Source organism: Lontra canadensis, unplaced genomic scaffold (genome assembly GCF_010015895.1).
Source record: "Lontra canadensis isolate GAN:19392208 unplaced genomic scaffold, GSC_riverotter_1.0 scaffold1, whole genome shotgun sequence".
Lineage (NCBI taxonomy): Eukaryota > Metazoa > Chordata > Mammalia > Carnivora > Mustelidae > Lontra > Lontra canadensis.
The window spans coordinates 33,885,467-33,906,684 of NW_022630995.1; the positions used below are offsets into that span (position 1 = coordinate 33,885,467).

The 21,218-nt window shown below is 40.6% G+C and overlaps 1 protein-coding gene across 4 annotated transcripts in view; it reads right to left on the minus strand.

The window, feature by feature from the left end:
* Nucleotides 1–18,526, minus strand: part of NSUN7 (NOP2/Sun RNA methyltransferase family member 7) — a 52,880-nt gene extending 34,354 nt beyond the window's left edge. For all 4 annotated transcript variants that reach the window (XM_032852861.1, XM_032852852.1, XM_032852845.1 and 1 more), the window contains exons 1-4: nucleotides 18,198–18,526; nucleotides 17,513–17,916; nucleotides 10,593–10,651; nucleotides 9,901–10,031 (exon numbers count right to left, since the gene is read on the minus strand). In XM_032852861.1, the coding sequence (XP_032708752.1) occupies nucleotides 9,901–10,031; nucleotides 10,593–10,651; nucleotides 17,513–17,825 (503 nt within the window). In that variant the 5' untranslated portion in view covers nucleotides 17,826–17,916; nucleotides 18,198–18,526. The remainder of the gene's footprint in view (nucleotides 1–9,900; nucleotides 10,032–10,592; nucleotides 10,652–17,512; nucleotides 17,917–18,197) is intronic.
* Nucleotides 18,527–21,218: the final 2,692 nt, after the last annotated feature.

Sequence of the window (21,218 nt, forward strand, 5' to 3'; positions counted from 1 at the left end):
TGGTAAGATTAAGGAACTTTCATGAATCAATATCAAGTCCTTACCAGTTCTGATTATCCCATAACAGAAAAGAAAAACAAGAAAAGTTTATTAGCATTACCATGAGGATCCAGTGATTTCTCTAGATCTCATAGAAAATGGGTAATAAGTGAGGATATAGGACCCATAATCAAAATTTTCACAGTAGGAATCTAAGTGAATAATAAAACTCAAGGATAACCTTGAATGAGAAATGGGGAAAAGATAGGAGAGGAAGAGTCAAGTGCAGCCAGAGTGGTGTACGTTGCTACAGAAAGCTTAGTAAGATCAAGATTCTTATTTGCCCAGGGGCGCCTGGGTGGCTCAGTCAGTTAAGCATCCAATTCTTCATTTTGATCTCAGGGTCAAGAGTTTGAGCCCCACATCTGACTCCACACTGAGAGCAGAGTCTGCTTGAGATTCTCTCTCTAACTCGCCCTTTGCCCCTCCACTCCCCACTCGCATGTGTACATACTTGCTTGTTCTCTCTCTCTCTCTCTCTCAAAAAAAAAAAAAAGTATTTACTCAGTAGAATGAGAACTTTTCACCAACAATGTGTTTGTGTATGAATATGTAGCCTGCATGAGGAAGGGAGAGCTAGAGGAAGGAAGGGATTGGGGGGCGGGTAGAGAGAGAGGGAGAGAGAGGGAAACAGGGAGAACATAGATGGGGCATTTGGGGGAGGAGAGGGAAGGGTTATCAAATATTAGGACTTCTAGGGCTATAATAAAATTAGATTTGTGTAGTGCTATCTCCTAATGTCAGAGAACTACAGCAAGGGACACTAAAAACAACTACATAATACATTAATGTGCATCAAAAATAAATTAATAGAAAGAGGTGAGTTACTGTTCTATATCATACATGTGAGATGTTTCTGAGTGCATACCACTTTTGATTAATAGTCATTCCAAATAGCTATACGGTATTTACCATAAGGACTATCAACTGAATTATTCAATCATTACACATAAACATTAGAGCTATGAAGCCTAGAAAAATGTATATGTTGTATATATGGGGGGAAGAAGTACACAGAGAAATAATTTTCCAAATTTCCAGATAGTGAACATTTCATACTGTGAATTGTAATATTTTTCAATCACACAAAAGTAATTTAAAGTATATATACAGTCATAAAGATTTTTGTATAAATATACAATATCGGATTGAGGATAAAGACCAAATCCAAATGCTACTAGGATAAGCAGGCACACATTTCTTCTGTAAATGGATTACCCCGTGGCTATACTAGTAACTTCTTCCATAGCTGTAAGATGGACTGCGATGATGAAAATGGAAGCAAAAATGGCCTTTCCTCAGGATCATTGATCCAGAAGTCCACCGCCCGCTATAATTTGAGCACTACCACAGAAAGCTGCTCAATGCCCTGTTTGCCAGCACCTGCTGTATACACAGCCAGTGTATTTATACAGATACCCTGTACATTTAACATGTACAGGTCGCCCTGGCGATCTGTATATGTTAAATTGTAGTTCTGGAATTCCTAAGCTTAAATCTAAAATGAACCCATTAGCTACAGGAAATAATCGAAACTCCTTATCATGATACACTTAGGTATTAATAATTTAACCTGAACCAGCTCCTCGGTTCTCAATTTCCACCACTCCCATCCATGAATCTATGCCTGGCCACACACAGAACCACTTTTGCCCCTCCTGATATCATGCCATATTCCCCCCTCCTTCTCCCTCCTCTCCCCCTGCCTCTCCAGCCAGTATGGCTTGGACTCTGCAATCAGATTATATGGGTTCAAATTCTGCTTCCACCAGTTACTAGCTATATGACATTAGACAGGTTATTGAGCTTTTCTAAACTCTAGGAATTAGGAACTAATATCTAACTCACAGAACTGTTGCAAACATATTTTTGAAAATGTATTTCAAAGGCTATTCAAGAAGAAGTGATAATAATTTTTTTAAAGAGTGATAATAACTATTATACCTGTTTTTTAAAAAATATTGTTAACTACAAACTGTGATCAGATCTGGGCTATAGAGATTAAAAGAGAGCTTCCACCTGTAAGTAACTTATAATTTGATGGTGTATTAGGTATATAAACAAACAATCTTAGCCCATGATGAATGCTGTAAGATACACAGATAAAGAAGGAAGTAAATGTATCAGAAAAAGAACAAGAATCAGCCCAAAGGGACTTCGAATAGGAGGAGAAACTTAAACTATTAAAAGAGAAGCCAAGAATTTTCCAGACCACAAGAGAAGACACAGACAGCATGAGTTTTCCAGACCCCACGGGAAAAGACACACAGACAGAGGACAGAGGACACTGAAGATACGGAGATGTTAAACAGCAAAGCATATTTAGAGTTTGGGGTGGTGAGAGACCCATGTCTCACGTCACAAAAAATTGTATATACCATGCATAGGAAGTGGGAATTTTTTCTGCAGGAAATGGAAGGCCACCTAAGCATAGAGAAATACCAATCTATTCATGAACAAATATTTGCATTCTTATTGTGTTCTAGGCACTGTTGTAGGTGATAGGACCAAAGGGATATACAGGAAGATACTGTTTCTGATATCACAAACTGTAGAGTCTGGTAAAAGGAGATAAAGCAATTTTGGTTTTTTTTGTGGTCATTAATCTCTTTACAAAGCAATTATTATTATTATTTTTTAAAGATTTTATTTATTTATTTGAGAGAGAGACAGTGAGAGAGAGCATGAGTGAGGAGAAGGGCAGAGAGAGAAGCAGACTCCCCGTGGAGCTGGGAGCCTGATGCGGGACTCGATCCTGGGACTCCGGGATCATGACCTGGGCCGAAGGCAGTTGTCCAACCAACTGAGCCACCCAGGCGTCCCACAAAGCAATTATTTTTGAATGACTTAAGTATTCATGACAAGGGAAGGCAGGATACTATGGTGGCACAAGGGAGGGGTACTGCTATGGCAGCCAAGGAAAGTTTCTCAGGAGTTACATTTAGGCTAAGCCATAAGGGTAGAAGGAGGAGTGAGCCAGGAGTCAGGGAGGGGCGTGAGAGAACTATCCAGTGTTCCACGTAGAAGAAGCATCATATATGAAATTATCTGCCAATTCTGAAATAGGTGCCTGAGATGATAAGAGCCATGCAGAGCTTATGATGATTCATAAGCCGTGGGGAACAAAAATGGAAATTTGGGGCATGCCAACTTTATGGGAGGGGAGCTTTGATAAAGTCCCCAGGCTTTGGATGGGGTCACCAAAAGACAACGCTAGGAATGAAGTAAAAAGAAAGAGCTAGCAGGATTCCTGGGTGACTCAGCGGGTTAAGCGTCTACCTTTGGTTCAGGTCATGATCTCAGGGTCCTGGGATCAAGCCCCACATTGGGCTCCCTGTTCAGTGGGGAATCTGTTTCTCTCACTCCCTCTGCCACTCCCCACTGCCTGTTCTCTCTTTGACAAATAAATAAATAAAAATCTTAAAAAAAAAAAAAAGACTAACTGGCCTTCAGGAGGACTGAAGCACAGCTTCCAATTATTTCAACCCCAGATTAGACTAAGTCTCCCTGGTGTGTTAGTGCCCAGGTCTAGCTGTGGGCTTCTGATAGCAAAGAAAATGCCGCCTCTAAAGGACAATAATGATATCCTGGGCCTCAAAGGAAAGAAACTAATATATAATATAAAATTATACCTAACATATAGTGTGTCCCAGGAAACTTTACATCTATAAATAATGGCAAAAAGAATTATTCCCAATGTTTCCGTTAATTATTTTATGTAATTAGAAGTTTACTAGATTTCTAAATACAATAAAGGAGTTACAGTTCTTTTACAGAAAAAAAGGAATAAAATCTTTTATATTTATTCCTACAGAGCATTGGAAAAATGTAATTGAGAGAAAAAGTGGTTAGAAGGTAAACAGAAATGTGTTTTAATGTAATTGGGTAATACGTAAATACAAAAGAAAATATACCAATCACTTGCTTATGATAGGTTTTATTCTCTTTTTTCCATAAGGAACCATGAAAGTTATTTTGGATAAGTCAGTGATGGTTGATGATGCAGTAGAGAAATGCAATTTGCTAAGAATAAAATAACAAAGAGAAACCTATATTTTAAGAATATCATGGCTCTGGGGCACCTGGGTGGCTCAATCGGTTAAGCGTCTGCCTTCATTTCAGGTCATGATCCTGAGGTCCTGGTATCAAGCCCCGCATTGGACCCCCTGCTCAGTGGGGAGTCTGTTTCTGCCTCTGCCCCTCCCCTCCGGTCATGCTCTCTCTCTCTCTCTCAAGTAAATAAATAAAATCTTTGAAAAAAAGAAAAAGAAAGAATATCATGGCTCCGTCACAACCACTCATGTGAAAAAGGCATATTTCCTAAAATTTTTGTGTTGCTCTCCTTAAGTTGGGGAATGTTATTCTGACTAGCAGCGGATCATGGCAGTTAACATGTACCTAGTTAATGGGAAGTTCTTGCTCTTAGTCAACATATTTAGCATACCAATGTTCCATCTACAGTAGAAACCTCGGGTTTGCATTCTAAGCACAGCTTCCCTTCTGGGAATAGAAATCCCTCTCTCTGAGAAATGTTCCTCTCCTCCCTCCATTCATATGACTTTCTTGGAAGGGGTCCCTGACTGACTCAGTCTCCTTGGCCACCGCTGATTGGTAGCAAATGGCCACTTGACTCAAGGCAGGGTCAAACAATTTTTGGATGTAGGAAGAGAGAATCAAGCCAGTCTTTCTAGTGGTGGTGCTGTAAGATGTAAAGCTCCTGAGTTGTCAGCAGCCAAGTTTCCCATTCTGGGAACAAAGGAAGAAAAGAATGAAGCCAAAGCACACAGAGAAGCAGAGACTAGAGTTAGAGAATCTTGAGGATATTTAAGTCATAGGACTTAGTAGAAGCATAGCCACATCATTGCCCTTCCTGCGGTCTTGATGTTCAATCTTCCATGAAAGATCTTAAATAAATTCTTTCTTTTTTGCCTACTCTTGTTTGAGTTGGGGTATGGTCAGTTGCCAGAATAGAACCCTAATATACCATTTTCCTTCAGTTTATTTTCTTATTTTTTAATTGATGTATAATTGACATACAATATCCTATTAGTTTCAGGTATATATCATAGTGAGTCAGTATTTCTAGACATTATGAAATGATCCCCAAGTTAATTCTAGTTCATCTGTCACTGAAGTTATCAGAATATTACTGACTGTATTCCCTATATTGTATATTGCATACCCATGGCTTATTTATTCTATAACTGGAAGTTTGTACATCTTAACCCCTTTCCCCCATTTTGCTCACCCCAGCCCTCAGTGCTCTGGTAACCCACAGTTTGTTTCTTGGATCTATGAAACTATTTCTGTTTCGTTTGTTCATTTGTTTTTTAGATCCCACATACAGGTGAAATCATATGCTATTTGTCTTTCTCTGACTTATTTCACTTAGCATAACACACTCTAGGTCCATTCATGTAGTTGCAAATGGCAAGATTTCATTCCTTTTTTATGGCTGAGTTTTATGTATACATCCCGTCTTCATCCATTTATCTATTGCTTCCGTATCTTGGCTATTGTAGATAATGCTGCCATGGGCACAGGGGTGCATAGATCTCTTCAAATTGGTGTTTTCATTTTCATTGGATAAATATCCAGCAGTGACATTGCTGGATCCTATAGTAGTTCTACTTTTACTCTTTGAGGACCCTCCGTACTGTCTTCCACAGTGGCTGCACTAATTTATATTCCCACCAACAGCGTACAAGGATTTGCTTTTCTCTCCTTCTCCACATCTTGTCAACACTTGTTATTTTTCATCTTTTTGATAATAGCCAATCCGACAGGTGTCCGGTATCTCATGATGATTTTGAATTACATTTCCCTGATAAGTATTGATGTCGAGCATCTTTTCATGTGCTGCTGGCCATCTGTATGCCTTCTTTGGAAAAATGTCTACTCAAGTCCTTTCCCCCTTTTTTAATTGGTTGTGTTTTTTAATATTAAGTTGTGTGAGTTTTTTATATAGTTTGGACATTAACCCTTTATTGGATGGATGATATGCAAATATCTTCTCCCATTCAGTAGGCTGCCGTTTTGTTTTGTTCGATTTCTTTCTCTGTGCAAAAGCTATTTTATTTATTATTTTATTTATTATTCCATTTTATTTTATTTATTTTAGCTTTTGTTAATTTATTTTAGCTTTTGTTGCCCTTGCCTGAGGAGACTGGTGCAAACGAATAATGCTGATGCCAAGGACTTACAGCCTGGGTTTTTTTCTAGGAGATTTATGGTTTCTAGTCTTAACATCCATTTCAAATTTATTTTTGTATATTGTATATATGTGGTTCTTTTTAAGCATAAATTGAATATTTTCTTTTTCTAAGATTTTATTTATTTGAGAGAGAGAGAGAGAGAAGGAGGGCACACATGTGAGTCAAGGGAGGGGCAGAGGGAGAGGGAGAGAATCCCAAACAGACTCCATGCCGAGCACAGAGCCCAACAGGGGGCTCCATCCCACTATGCCAAGATCACAACCCCAGAAGAACCCATGAGTCAGACACCCAACCAACTGAGATACCCAGGCACCCCTAACTAGAATATTTTCTCAATGCCAAAGGATAATCTTCAGTCAATTACTTGAATTTCTCATACAAATATAAAATCAGACATCATACTGTTTCAGAATGTTTCAGAACATTCACTAATTAAGCAAAATAGTCTAAGAGTTTCCAAAGAAGAGGTGGAAAGAATATGAGATATAAAAACCCATGAATAAGTATTTAGGGACCATTTTGGCAAATGAGAAACTGGAACATTATAGGGAATGAGAGAATTGGGGAAGACGAGAAAAGAGACATATCTGAACCAATGTAATGAATCCCTGTTTCAGTAAAGTACCTGCTTTGTTTTAACGTTTTAAAAAATTATTCAATATAAATGACCTTATCACTTTAATAGAATAAAAAAGAAAAGAAATTATCATTCAGCCTTCCAAAATTCTGATCTCTATTTTCTTAGTGAGACTACCATTTTCCTCTTGGGCTGCCCCCCTTCCTGTACTGCAGTTGGAAAGTACCTCTAGGCATAAAGCCAGGATTATTCTAACGCTCATCTCATTTGTTTTTATTCTCTCAGGGATCAAGTTTCTGTGCTGTGTCTTGTCTAATGCCCAAATCTTTGCCTCATATATTTTGTCCAGTTTTCTAGATGATACAGCAAGACATAAGTTCAAGACACTCTCTTATGACCAAATAATTACATTTTTAAAATACTGCTGTACCTGTCATGTAGAAGAGATTGTGGGAAAGTATGAGTTATAGGCAGGGAAATCAACAAGGAAGCTGGTGTAGCAAGTTGGTGGCTTGGCTCTGGAAGGTAGTAGCGGAAATGGGAAGTAGACAGATGAAGCATGTTTTCCAGGTGGAGTTACCACACGAGGTATAGTATGGGCACAGGAAAGGGGAGACAAGAAGTATCAAGGTTGATGTCCAGGTTGATGTTGGTGCCATAATTTAATGTGGAAGTCTTCAGGAGGAATAGTTTTGGGTGGTGTGGATGGAGGGACTACTAACTCTTTCCCATCCTGCTCCCTCTCTAGTCTTTCGCTGCTCATCTCCAATTCTGCCTCACAAAAGTCCAACACATTATTTGGTACAAACTGATGTTTGGACTAGTGTGAGGACATGGGGAGTGAGAGAGGACATGGCTATGGTATCTTTTTATTGCACCCATGCACTTAGTATTAAAAACATAATTGATTTATACAAGGAATGGGTTCTTAAGGACCCTGCATATGTTCAAAATGGTAATAGGTATCACCTAGACTGGATCACTAAAGCCATGAACAAATAAAAGGAAAAGACACAAGTTGGTACATAGTGTATAAAACACAAGGATCTCTGGAAAAGACAATAACAACAACAAAGATCAAACAGAATTTTCATAAGAAGGAAATCATTCTTAGTGGGTTTCTTGCTAAATAATTACTTCTATCACCTCTTAAAACTGGTTTTTATCCTCTCAGTAGAAACATACTAAGGTATACTTCAAGTGTGCAATGACTCTGCTTCCCTGGAGACAACAGCACCCAGCCCCAAGCCCCCGGAGATCTACAGAGGTTGATCGAGAGATTCCTACTCTATTGGCCAAGAGGGATTGGCCCAGGAATGCACCCAGACCCTATGGAGCCAAATTCCTGGGAAACTTAGAATTTGGAATTGGGGTATGGAGATGATTAAAACAAGTTAGTCTATATGAAGAAACTTAAACACAACTATAACACATAAGCTCAGGAACTGGGAATCAGGAATCCTCGGACAGTAGTATCTTCTGGCTCCTTTGGCCTCCTGAGCCATGGCCCTTGCTTGTCCTATTCACTGCCTTGCTAGCGTTCAGCTAAAAATCTGCTGATGATGAAAGCATAGTCTGGTCTTTCTTATTTGGTTAGAGGCCCGTTGCTTTCCTGGCTGACTCAGGCTAACCTCCATTCTCCTTAGGCTCACAGAGACTAGCTGGGACTTCAACCAGTGTCTCTTGAGTCCTGACTAAGTCAAACAGAAACTGAGGGAAGCTCAGCAAAGCTGAAACTCCAAGCCTGTCCCACAGCATATCGCCCCACCAATTCTCTCTGATGTATCTGGATGCCTGTCCCGGGAGGCAGGTTGCCCAGGAGTGGGATGGGCAGTCAGGTGGTTTCCCGGAAACCCACACAGGAAACAGGGTGAGTCTTACCCATCTAACACAGAGGGGAGATACCTCTGATTGTTTTTGCTCTTCTCCATCTTATAATTTCTTATGGCTACAGCTAACAGGAGATGTGACTATGTCTTAACTTCAGTCTTCCAGAGGACTTCAGCAAGACCTCACTGTCCTAAGTGGAAGGAGCAATAGCTTAGAAATGGTTAACACTAGGACTCCAGTTTCAGCCTTCCTGACTTTGAATTCTGGCCACTCCCTTCTTGGATCTATGGCCTTTGGTAGGTTCCCGTGACCTGTGTGTGCCTCAGTTTTTCCATGTATTAAAATACAGCTTGCTAACAGTATTCTCCTCAGAGGGTTTTATTAAAGGGCTCCTGACAAGTGATTGATGCATATTAAGTGTTCAGTAACTGTCAGTTATTATTATCACTCCATTACCTTAGTCCTCCGGCCTCATAATCTAAATGAAATTGCTTGAATTTCCCATAACAACATAAAAACAAATACCATACTGGTAACTGTTTCAGATTATTCACTAGGGAAAACTCTTCTACAAGATTGTTTCTTGTTTTTGTTGCTATATTCTGCTTTCCATTAAGGTTCAACAACAGGATAACAAAAGCCCTAAAAGTAACATTTAACATTTATTGACCATTTATTATGTGTGTGGTTCTAAGCTAAGCATTTCATATCCATTAGTTTAATTAATTTTCCCAAGCACCTTTTTAGATAGGTACTATTATTTTCTCCATAGTAGGTTTCTGCCAAGATTTAAGCTAAAAAGAAAACAAACTTAAAACTTAACAGTTTGTTCTTAACTACATAGAAGTTGCGTTTTGTTTTGTTTTGTTTTTTTAATTTGGCAAAGTAGTGGGTTCTTCTGTTGGAGAGCTATAAACAGAGCTAGGTCAATAAATAATAGCTGTTTCAAATGACGTTTAACTTTTGTATATGCTAAAACATTATTAGGAATTTTTCATGATTTTTTAAATACTTACAAGCTGGATCTTACAATTCAAGCTTTCAAAACAACTTGATTTTAAACAGAATATTTAACCTGTTCAAGACTGTTTGTAAAGGAACTTGAGAAACATGAACTTTTATTTTTTTCCTCTATAAATGTTTGACACTTATCTATATATTATATGGTATACAATTTTACCAGTGAAAATACTAATTATTATTTCATATAAAATATCCTTTGCACTTTATAACAATTACCTGTTAAGAAGGTTCTCTACTTCTTGAACTTCTGCTATGGGCTCTTCATGATCAGAAAAAAGACGAGCTTGAAATTTTCTATCTTGGAAATCATACAGCATCACAATAATAAGACTGCTCAAATGATCTGGCTACCAAGGGGAAAAACACATGAAGGAAAGTATACAATTTTCCATTCCACTATTTTTTCACAAGAGAGCAGAAATATGACAATTTTTACATAGTCTGGTGGTACTGGGAGATAGAGAAGGACTTCCAAATGGAAAAAAAATCCAGTAAAAAAAAAATAAACCTTTTTAAAAGACAATTTTTGCTATGTTCATCACGAAGAAAGGACTAGGATCAGAATTAGAGGTAGGAAAGAGTTCAGGATGTGTTGTTGTTTTTTTTTTTAAGATTTTATTTATTTATTTGACAGGGAGAGATCACAAGTAGGCAGAGAAGCAGGCAGAGAGAGAGAGAGAGGAGGAAGCAGGCTCCCCGCTGAGCAGAGAGCCCGATACGGGGCTCGATCCCAGGACCCTGAGATCATGACCCGAGCTGAAGGCAGAGGCTTAACCCACTGAGCCACCCAGGCGCCCCTCAGGATGTGTTTTGAAGCAAACTAGTTTTGATTTAAATCTAAAGGCTTTTTTAGTACTTTCTAAATAACAATCATGAGACAGCTAATTATATAAAGCTTGTCTACTTACTATTGTGGTACTTGGGAAGATATAGCTGTCTATTAACATAGTTTCCAAAATATCTTGAACTGTAAGACAAGGAAAATGTCTGTTACTGAAAATATCAAAACAGAAAATGAAAACTTTAGAATCAAAATACACTTTAGACAATACAACCCCTTTATCTTCCTGTCTAAAATTCACCTCAACTCTTGACAAAGACTCAGATTACAATTACATGATGAATACTTGGCATCTTTATGAATCCTGGACCCTTAGGACCCAGGCTCCACATGAAATCCTAGTTAAAGGAACATTATCAGAATAGCTAAAGTAATAATAAAGGAATTCCAGCCTTTAATTTATGTCCTTTGAAAAACATTAAAAAGGATACAATTTAAAATGTCTTATCATTTTTAATGTATCGCTGGATTCAATTTGCTAATATCTTATTTAGGAGTTTTGTCCTATATTTATGCTCAAGAGGCATATTGGTCTTTCATTTTCCTTTTTTGTAATATCCTTGTCAATGTTGGGATCAGGGTTATGCCAGCTTTGTAAAGTGGGAAGCGTTCCCTCTTCCTACAGTCTTTTGAAGAGTTTGTGTTAGATCAATATTACTTCTTACTGAAATATTTGGTAGGACTCACTAGTGAAGACATTAATAACATTTCATCTAAGTCCCAAATGACAAGGAGTTAGCCATGGCAAGATCTGAGAGGAGAGAGCACTGCAGGTAGAGAGAGAATTGCAAAGGGACTAGGTGGAAACAAGTGGATACATTGAAAAAACTCCACACAATGCAGTTACAACTCCTTAAAATATACACACATCATGGGACAAAGCTTTAGTCAGTTGAGCAGAAACCTAGGCTAGCTAGCTTCAATTCATTCAACCTACTATATGCACAGCACACCCTGCATTTGTTTTTATTTGGGAGGTGGGAAAACTAAAAAGAAGTCACTAATGGGAGCACAGACTCCAGTTTCCAGAGGAAATCCTTTGGAAATCATGATCCATATTTGAGCCACCAATTATGGCTGCATTATACTAGGCAATATCCTCATTTCACTTACTAGGAAAATAAGCTTTAGTTTTATACACTAAATACTTGCAAAGCAATTCCTAGCTACTTCATAGGTTTTCAGCATGGGTCCCAATTTTTATCACAGAAAATATAGTCATCATAGGAATGAAGGCATCCTAAGGAAGCAGATCCACCCAGGTCACAGAATTTTGAACAATGGAGATGCTTAACTCCTAAGAAATAGGAAAGGCAGAATGAGAGAATGATGATTTTGTCAACACTGCTTTTTTCCTTTGGGGGCTCTTGTCAAAACTAATAGCATCTCTGGGCTGCCTTTGATCCAGTGGGGAACACATTGCCTTTGCGTATCTACAATTTACATAACATGCACACATAGTGATATCAACATTAATAGTAACTGTATACGTTAGATAGTGCTCTCTATGTGCTACACCTTGTTCTAAGTGCGGTCTATATATTCACTGAACTCTCATAACAACCCTGTGAACTAGATATCATTATGATCCCAATTTTATAGATTAGGAAATGAGGAAAAGAATGGTTAAGTAAGATGTTTGTAGTCACACAGCAAGTGGCAAATCAGGGATTCAGACCCAGACAGTCTGGCATCAAAGTGCACGTTCTTTACCACAACAATATTATGCTGCCTTTCTTCGTCTTCCTCTTAATAACAAACCGGAGTGGCCAAATAAAACACTTTCTGCCAATAACTAATTTGAGTTATCAGGATTTACTTGGAGATTGTAAAACCTTGCCTATCCTACCTAGTTGGGCACAATAACTTGAATATTCGTCCCCGTTCCCCACTAATTAACAGCTGTTCTCTTTAGTCTGTTGAAGAGAACTCTTAATCGCCATTGCTCAGGTTTTCAACGTGGAGGTCTCTTCTGTCTGCCTGTGTGTCTCCAGGACGTGCAGGAGAGAGGTCTACACTTCAGCTGAGTCATGGGTTAGATGAGAAGTCTCTAAGTCAGTAGTAAAGTTTCTGCAAGCCACCTGGCTGGGGGTCTAAAGCCATGTTCCCAGACACCTTTTTTTCCCTCTCTCTGTTGGTTCCCAAATCAAGTATAAAGGAGGAGGGCTATTTATTGTACCCCTAAAATTCACATTGACCACCCTTCATCCCTCCCATTCTGGAAGAAAGGTGGAAGAAACTCCTTCTTTTGACTCTCTTCTAGGTTCTCCCTCTTTATTTTTATTATGTTTTCATAGAGTTTCCTTCATGTGAGGGATCTCTAGAATCTTCACTTCAAGAATATCAAATGTAATTCTATAATACAGACAGATGCAGTCTGTGTGTATGTGGAAGGAGGGAAACAAAATTGTTTAAGTCTTTTTTGGCAAAACAGGGAAAGGAAGCTGGCATCACCAAATATAAAATCATTATACAATTAAAATAAAATAACATGGGACCATAAAAAACTAGGATTAGGGATGGGGTTGCTATTCTACCACCCCTTCCAACCAGAAGAAATACTTCCTCTTTTTAACCATCTTCCTGCAAGTTCCTTACCAGATCATTTAATCTCTTCTTGAGCTTCCCTCAATTTTTCATCTGCAAAATGAGAATCTTGCAACCCAAAGGACTGGTATATCAAATGACATAAACTTTTTTGAATTACAAAGAGCTATGCAAATATATTATTATTGTCATTCAAGAAAACTTACATGAAACCAGAGCTTATGGGGTTATTGATCTAGACAATTTTCCTAATGAATCACTATGCAGTCAAGATTTAACCCAGCAGGTGGCTGGGTGAGCCTGGGTGGCTCAGTCCTCAAGCCTCTGACTCATTTTTTTTTTTTTTAAGATTTTATTTATTTATTTGTCAGAGAACATGCACAAGCAGGGGGAGTAGCAGGCAAAGGGAGAAGCAGGCTCCCCGTGCAGGAGGACTGATGTGGGACTACATCCCAGTACTCTGGGATCATGACCTGAGTCAATGGCAGATGCTTAACCAACTGATCCACTCAGGCGTCCCAAGCCTCGGACTCTTGATTTCACTTCAGGTCCTCATCTCATGGTTGTGGGATCAAGCCTTAGCCCTGCATCAGGCTCCGCACTCACTAGGGAATGTACTTCTCACCCCTGCCCCTCCCCCACTTGCACATGTGCACACAGCCTTGCTATCTCTCTCTCAAATGAATAAAGTAAAATCTTAAAAAAAATAAAAAGAATTAATTCAGCAGGCCTGGATGGCCAAACCCTGAACATTTCAAGGAAAGAACTGGCCCTGCAACCTCCTGGGAGGTAACCTCTATAAGCCTTTGGAATAGCTTGCCTGACCAAAGTGGCCTAGTTTACATGGGCATTGGGAACACGATATCAGCGTGACGTCTGGAAGAGCTCGAGACTGAGTAAGGTCAGCCACAAGAGCACTCCTGTCTACACGACTGACCCAGTAAACACCCTGGACAGCGAGGCTTGGGTGTGCTTCCCCGTATACTGCCTTCCACACACTACAGTGCTTCATTCGTGCTGTCATACATTGTTCTTAAGGGAATTAAGCATTGCCCATGGACTCCACTGGAAAAGGACAATAGGAATCTTGTGCCAGGTCTCTCCTGGACCCTGTCCTACGCACCTTTTTCTGGTGTTGATTTTAAATAACCTTTCACCGTAATAAACTACAACCACGAGTAGAGCTTTGCTGAGTTCTGTGAGTCCTTCCAGTGAATCGCTGACCCCGAGGGTGGTCTTGGGCTCCCCATCTACGGTTACTAATTCCCAAAGCCATAACCAAACCATACATTGAGCATTTCTTAGGTTTTTCACTGACAGGTTTAGAAGATTGTGAAATGAGCTGGTCAATGCCATAGTCAGTTCCTGGGACTGAAAGTTCACCAACTACTGTATATACCCAGAGAGGCTGGAGAAAGAATTAAGCCAGTGATAAGGTCAACAATTTCAGGGAAATCTTTTTCTTCGAGTGTTCTTTTTTCTTTAATTGTGGTTCATTAGTTTATTTCTTAAAAAATCGTTTTCCAGATTTTCTTCTTTTTTAGTATTTAGAATTCCTTGAAACATCCAGAGATTCTTTAAAAAAGCAAATTAGCTGCTAGTACTCTATTCTTTGATAGAAAGAAAACTTAAAAGGAATAGGCTATTCTTTATTCCCTTCTTTAGCAGAAAATTGACTTTGGGGCTATTTAGTAAAGCAGGAGTAGAGTTTGTCATCATCTTAAAAAAGCATACTGAACTCTTTCAACCTTTAAAAGCTAATCAGGTAAATACACTCTCTGGTGTGAAAGAGCTTATACACAAAGGACATCAACAAAAGAGCAAACAATAAAACTGAAAAACAACACAACCAAAGGAATATACTTAACACTTATGTAATTAAGGACTTTTCTCTGTCATTTATTTCCTTCTCCTTGTACTGCCACACTAAAAAAAAAAAAAAAGTAATATGATCTAATTACCTATTCACCAAATTCACCAATAAAAGGGAACATTACCCAACCTCTCTTTAGTTTGTACATTAACCTTTTCAGCATTATTGCTCCTATAAAACCAGAGAGAAGAAAATCCAGAATTTTCTTTTCTGAACTGTGAGTCCCTGAACCTACACTGTGCAAGCCAAAAATGAGTTTATAAAATATCACGTGAAAATATTGGTAGAACACTGATAATACAGAAGATAAAAGTGAAATGCACAGAGCATCCCATATTTTAAAGCAAAATGCCAGGCTCTTAATTATCTTGGAAATCTAATGCATTTAGAAATTCTGGTTCTATTCTATTTGAATATTCAGAAATTATTGAGATAATAATTTTAGCAAGATAGTATTATTATAAGAATATAATACTTGTACCAAGTAAACAATCAAAGACTTTTAGTATTTTAACCTACATTAGAATTAGAATTTTAAAAATGAACATTTCAAGCAAAAGCAGGTTTGTAAAGGCCTATGACAATACTTTATCTGAATGGGATTCTCTGGGTCATTAAAAAATATCAAATAGTCACAAGTCCCTTTCATAAAACAGAAATAAAGACCAAGAAAAAGAAAAAGATAATGTAGTACATGTATCACTACAGCATGACCATCTAGCTAATGTGTTGATTTTACATAGAATAATTTCAGGGTTTTAGTACTGATTTCTAAAGGTAGGATTCAATATTTCTATTAGGAAAACAAACTGTCTATAGTAGAATTTTGGCATTAACATTAAATACCAACTAATTAACATAGATGCCCAGTCTGCCTTTCACTGTTGCAAGGAAAGAATGTAAAAACGTTCATTGGGCTCATTATTTAAAGTGCAACAGCTTGGTCTTTAAAACTACATTTTTTTTTTTTTTTTTAAGCATGGAAACAAGGGATGGAACAGCCTGAAAGATTACACTGGAAAAGAAAAAATGGTTAAGACAGATTTAAAAAGGAAAAAAAAAAAAAACCAAAAAACCCCAAAACCTCAAGCAGGAGAATACAAATGAAAACTAAAGAGAAATTGCCTCTTAACATCAAATTTCTCTCTATTTTGACAAATTCCTGGCTTCAGAGTTGAGCTGCATCATGTCTGCAAACTACCTATATATATATATATTTTTTTCCCCACATCTAAGTAATTAATAGGACATTTTAGTTAGACTCAACAATTGTTAACTGCCTATGTGCAAGGAGGTAGAAGGCCCAGGAAGTACTAATACTAAGGAAATACATGAAAATTCATGTTGCCCTTTCAAGTTGTCTTGTTAGGAAGGGCACGTGCTTATCATTTCAGCCAGGCTGCTAATATAATACTCTTAAATATTTCTGGAACTTCTTTTTTGGAACTACATTCAGTCAGTTTACAAACTAATATAAACGTTAATATCATATAGTACAATATTCTGTAATATAAACTATAAAGTTCATAGCTAGTACAAAAACGAACACCTCCAGACCCTTTGCTTGCTCTCACAGTAACAATATCTGGTTCTGTCCTAGAGTCAGCTGCATAGTCAGAAGCTGATGAAGTTAACCACAACCAGGGGATGCCTGGGTGGCTCAGTGGGTTAAGCCTCTGCCTTTGGCTCAGATCATGATCTCAGAGTCCTGGGATCCAGCCTCTAGCCCCCTCCCCCCCCCCCCCCCCCCCCCCCCCCCGCCCCCGTCGGGCTTTCTGCTCAGTGGGGAGCCTGCTTCCCCTTTCTCTCTGCCTGCCTCTCTGCCTATTTGTGATCTCTGTCAAATAAATAAATAAATAAAATCTTTAAGAAAAATAAAAGTTAACCACGACCGAGGGAAGTCTGAAACATTGCATCTCAAACCCTGGAGGCAGATTAGAAAGGGGCATTCTACAGAAGTTTGGAGGAATAAATATACCAGCTCCCAAAATTAAGGCTACTGGTTATGAATGGGATCTCCTTAATTGGGGCTGATTTAATTTTGACACTCATTTTGAATATATCGCACCCTTTCTTCTTACTCCATCTCTGTTCCTCTCCCCCACCCTCTTACTGGTTTTTATATTTGTGAAAGTTCATACACTAATAATATACAAGATGTCAACACAGAAAATGCAAAGAGATAACCCAAGGAGAGGGAACCCTGTACTTGGATACTTCGGTGGATTCTTAACTCTTCGCGTTAGTGGAACTGTTTCCTTGATCAGTTTCATGACTGTGCATCCCATCTATCAAAGCCCAGGCACAGTGCTAGGCCCCGGCAGATCTGCAGTGAAGAAACAGTTCTGGCCTCAAAGAGCTTATTTTACTGGAACTCTCCTCATTCCTTCACATCTGCAACTGACCCAAGATAGGCTTATGGGTAACAACCAAACCTGGTGCGTGGAAGGGGGCGCGGGCGGGGGCAGGTGCGGGCGGGGGCGGGGGGTGGTGGTGTGTGGTTTGCACTCCACAAATTCTCTCATTGTTTTCTTTCAGTGCTGATCTTTAAGGCTGTTACTACTCACACTTCAGGGCACTGAAAGCCAGCTCATAGGACGACCGCTGAAAGGCTTCATCCTCTGACTCGGGCAAGGACCGCAAGGGTTCATTCCCGTACTTTATTAAGACTTGCTCCGGGGACTTTTCGAATCGAATTCCCTGAAAAATGTTTGCGGCCATAACGTAAACGGAGTCAGGATAGCCCGTTTTTTCGGGTAAGCCAGGAGAGCTTTTTTCGCTGGGCGAGGAGTCCGCCGACAGCGCCAGGGAAGCGAGGTGGGAGATCCCCTCCGAAGTTTTGTCGCTTGAGAACTCCAGTTCGCTGGTGGCGTGGAGCATGTTTGCGCCTGGACCGTGGCCGGGAACTCCAGGCTGAACTACAGCTCAGAGGTTCCAGGAAGTGGTTTTCCTCGTACGTCGAGCATCGTCTCTGTGAAAAGAACAGGCTACCTCGGTAAATCTCTCTTGATGCAGGACCCCCTTGGTGACCCACTTGGTCGTGGCGTTGAAGACTAAGAGGCGGCCTCTGCCGGCGGATGCGAGCGTCGCACACTAGGGGCCGGCAGGACCCGGCCAAACCTCCGCAGTTTCCGAAAGGGGGGGCGGCTGGGGGGCGGCTGGGGACTCGTCTCCCAAGCGACCCTTCCCGAGGCCCGTTTAGGGGTAGCGCTCCTCACGAGCCGCGGCTGTGGCCCCACGGGCGCCCCTTACCCTAGAGGGCGGATGTTTCCCGGGGCTTCGGGGACGGCGACGCGGCAGCCGCTGTCCTGGAGGCCCGGGAGGCTGGCGTCTGAACAGTGCCCTCGGGAGCCCGGGGACTGCGGGGCGGTGGCGGCGGCAGTCTGGGTCAAAGGCAGCCTCTCCCACCGGCCTGGTTTGCGGCAGGGCGGTCGCGACCTCCGGCGCTCGCTTCGCTCTGGTTCCTGAAAGCAGGGCGGGCCTCCCGGCCTCTCCCGGTCACGCACGGTGGCCCTCGGCGGACGCGGCGGCGGAGCGGGGTGGAGCGCGGCGCCGGTGGACCCGCGGCTCAGGCCCCGCAAGGGTCGGCCTCTCGCGCTCGGCGGGCCGGCCGGGACCCGGGTCTCCATGGCAACCGCGAGCCGGCCGGACGCCGCCCGAGGGCTGTTCCCGCGGGATTTGGTGCCCGCCGCCTCTCCCCCGGCGGGTGGATCTTCCTTCCGAGTTCCGTGACTCCTGTTCCAGCCTCTCCTTGAAACCGAAGACCCCTTGCACAGTTGGACCGCTCGGTCCCCAGGGTCGTCGACCTCCCCGGAAACGCTAGTGGCCGCCTCTCTCCTCACTCGCCCTGGGCGGTCCCCTGGAAAGCGAGAATTTTGTGGAGCAGATAGCACCCGCCTTGGCGCGTGTAGCGGGGCGCAGGAAATGTTACAGCAGATGGATGTAGAGAGCTACTGGGGCGGAGCGGGGGGGTAGGGGGAAGCGGGGGTGGGGGAGGGGAGAAGAGCCTACTTTATTTCCTTACTCTTTAGAACAGTGGATGCCATATTAGACGGACTTCCAGGGCAAGTTGGGTAAAGGTCTTTGCCAACTTAAGACCAAGTCCCTCCTTTCCAGGAATTGCCTGCAAAGAAAGACTTGACTGAAATGGACCCACAAACGATCAAATTCCCCTCCCTCCATCCCCCAAGTATAGCGTGCAGCTGCGGACAAATATAAACCTCCCCAAAGGGTTTTACTATGGCTACCTAAATTTTTGAGTCCACCTGGTGAACTCCTCCTACTCAATCTCTGAAGCTCAGTGCAAACCTTACCTCTATAAATCCTTCCTGATGCTTGTATTAGGATATAAATGTTGCCACTGTGACAGAGACGCAAAATAACCATTGGCTTCAACAGAGCAAGTTTATTTCTCACATAAAGTCCTGTTGGCACAGGGGCTCTCCTCCACAAAGTCATCAGGGACCCACACTCCTATTTTATGCTGCATATAAGGGCTTTGACCTTGTCAACTTAGTCCAGGGGGGCTTACCAGCAGGTCCATTGCCAGCCAGGGGTTGGGGGAATTAAGAGGAAAGGGGCATTCCTTTCAAGGACATAACCTGAAATGTACCCACATCACTTGGCCAAAACTTAGTCAGTGGCATACCTAGCAGCAAAGAGGTTTGGCATATGTGTCCCACTCGAAATCGAGGGAACTATTGCTATGAAAGAAGGGGAGAGAATGGATATTGGGGAACAATTACCAGTCTCAGCTACAAACCTCTGTCTCCCACCATTTTATCCACTAATCCACTCACTTCCATTTTCCCTGGAATGTCAAGCGTTGCCTCTTCTATGCTCCCATAACATTTTCTACATGCACGAATGCATTCCATCCATAAATTTAATAAAGAAATATTAAATTCTTACCATGTATCTGGCACCAGGCTCAGCCCTAGAAGTAAACATGAATGTACGGAAATGATCAGGCACCTTACCCTCAAGAAATTAATGCGTAGATACATGTGTACTTCAGCACCATTCAATTTTTATCATAAATATTTGTGAACATACTGTATTCCCCCTTTTTCTGCCATCTTGCTATCATGTAGCCCATAAAACACACCCTCTTTAAAAGTTTTATCTTTTTATTTTTATTATATGTAATATCATTTTAATCCCAGATATTACTAAAATATCACTGTCTTCCACACACACACATGCACAGAACATTACAAATATGAGGATCCCTTAAGGATCATGATACATTTTATTATTCATCACACAGTACACAGCACAATCTGCTGAAAATGTGGGGCAATAGCTAGCTATAAACTTTAAAATACTATTGTCTTTCGAAATATAATTTGAGGAGCTTTTTATTTTTCTGTGATAGGTCAATGTAAGTGACAATTCACTGTATTGAAAATGAGATTTAATGGGATCCTCTGTCCCCAAAGTAAAGCTTAAGCAAACAGTTGTGGGCAAGTGAATTCATGGTTACTATTTACTCTAATCATGTGTCTAATCCTCCTTACCTCTCACTTCTGGTTAATGGTCTCATTGTGGACTTAAATCCCAGGGAAGATAGTACAAAAGTTGCCATAGAGATAGGTGTGTGGAAGCAGGTTCCCCGCTGAGCAGAGAGCCTAATGTGGGGCTCAATCCCAGGATCAAAAGGGCCTTGGATAAAGCAGGTTTCTCATTATGTACTTGTTACTCAATACTAATTCAGTATATTACATCAAATCATCTCCCATACTGGCTCTGCATTTAGGAAAACACTGTTAAGAGATTTGAATTCAAAAGTTAGAGAAAAAAAGCTTCCTCTGAAACAAGAGGGAGAAAATATAAGAAATTCAAAACTGTCAAGAAAGACATTAGAAGGATCTTGTGTTATAGCTTTTCAGCCTTTTGGCTAAGACCAAGTGTAGAAGGATCTAGTGTTACAGGTGAACTTAGTCCATGTACATGGCACAGTGGTAGTGGGAACTTTGAAACTAGATAGAATCAGAAGACCTGTTTTTTAGTCCTAATGTCACAAATTATTTGCATAACCCCAGGCAAGTCTCTTTGTTTTTTATATTTGTTTCTTGATATGTTGAAGTCTGTGATTTATTTACTAAGAAAAAAGTGAGTGGAGAAAAGACTGAGAAAGATTGGCAGTCAATAGGGGAAAGATATTTAAATATCTATTTTAATATTTATTTACCGATGTCTACTTAAAATTTCTATTCAAAAGTTTATTTTAGCAATAGAAGGCATAAATGGAAGAATAAAAGGACCAAGACA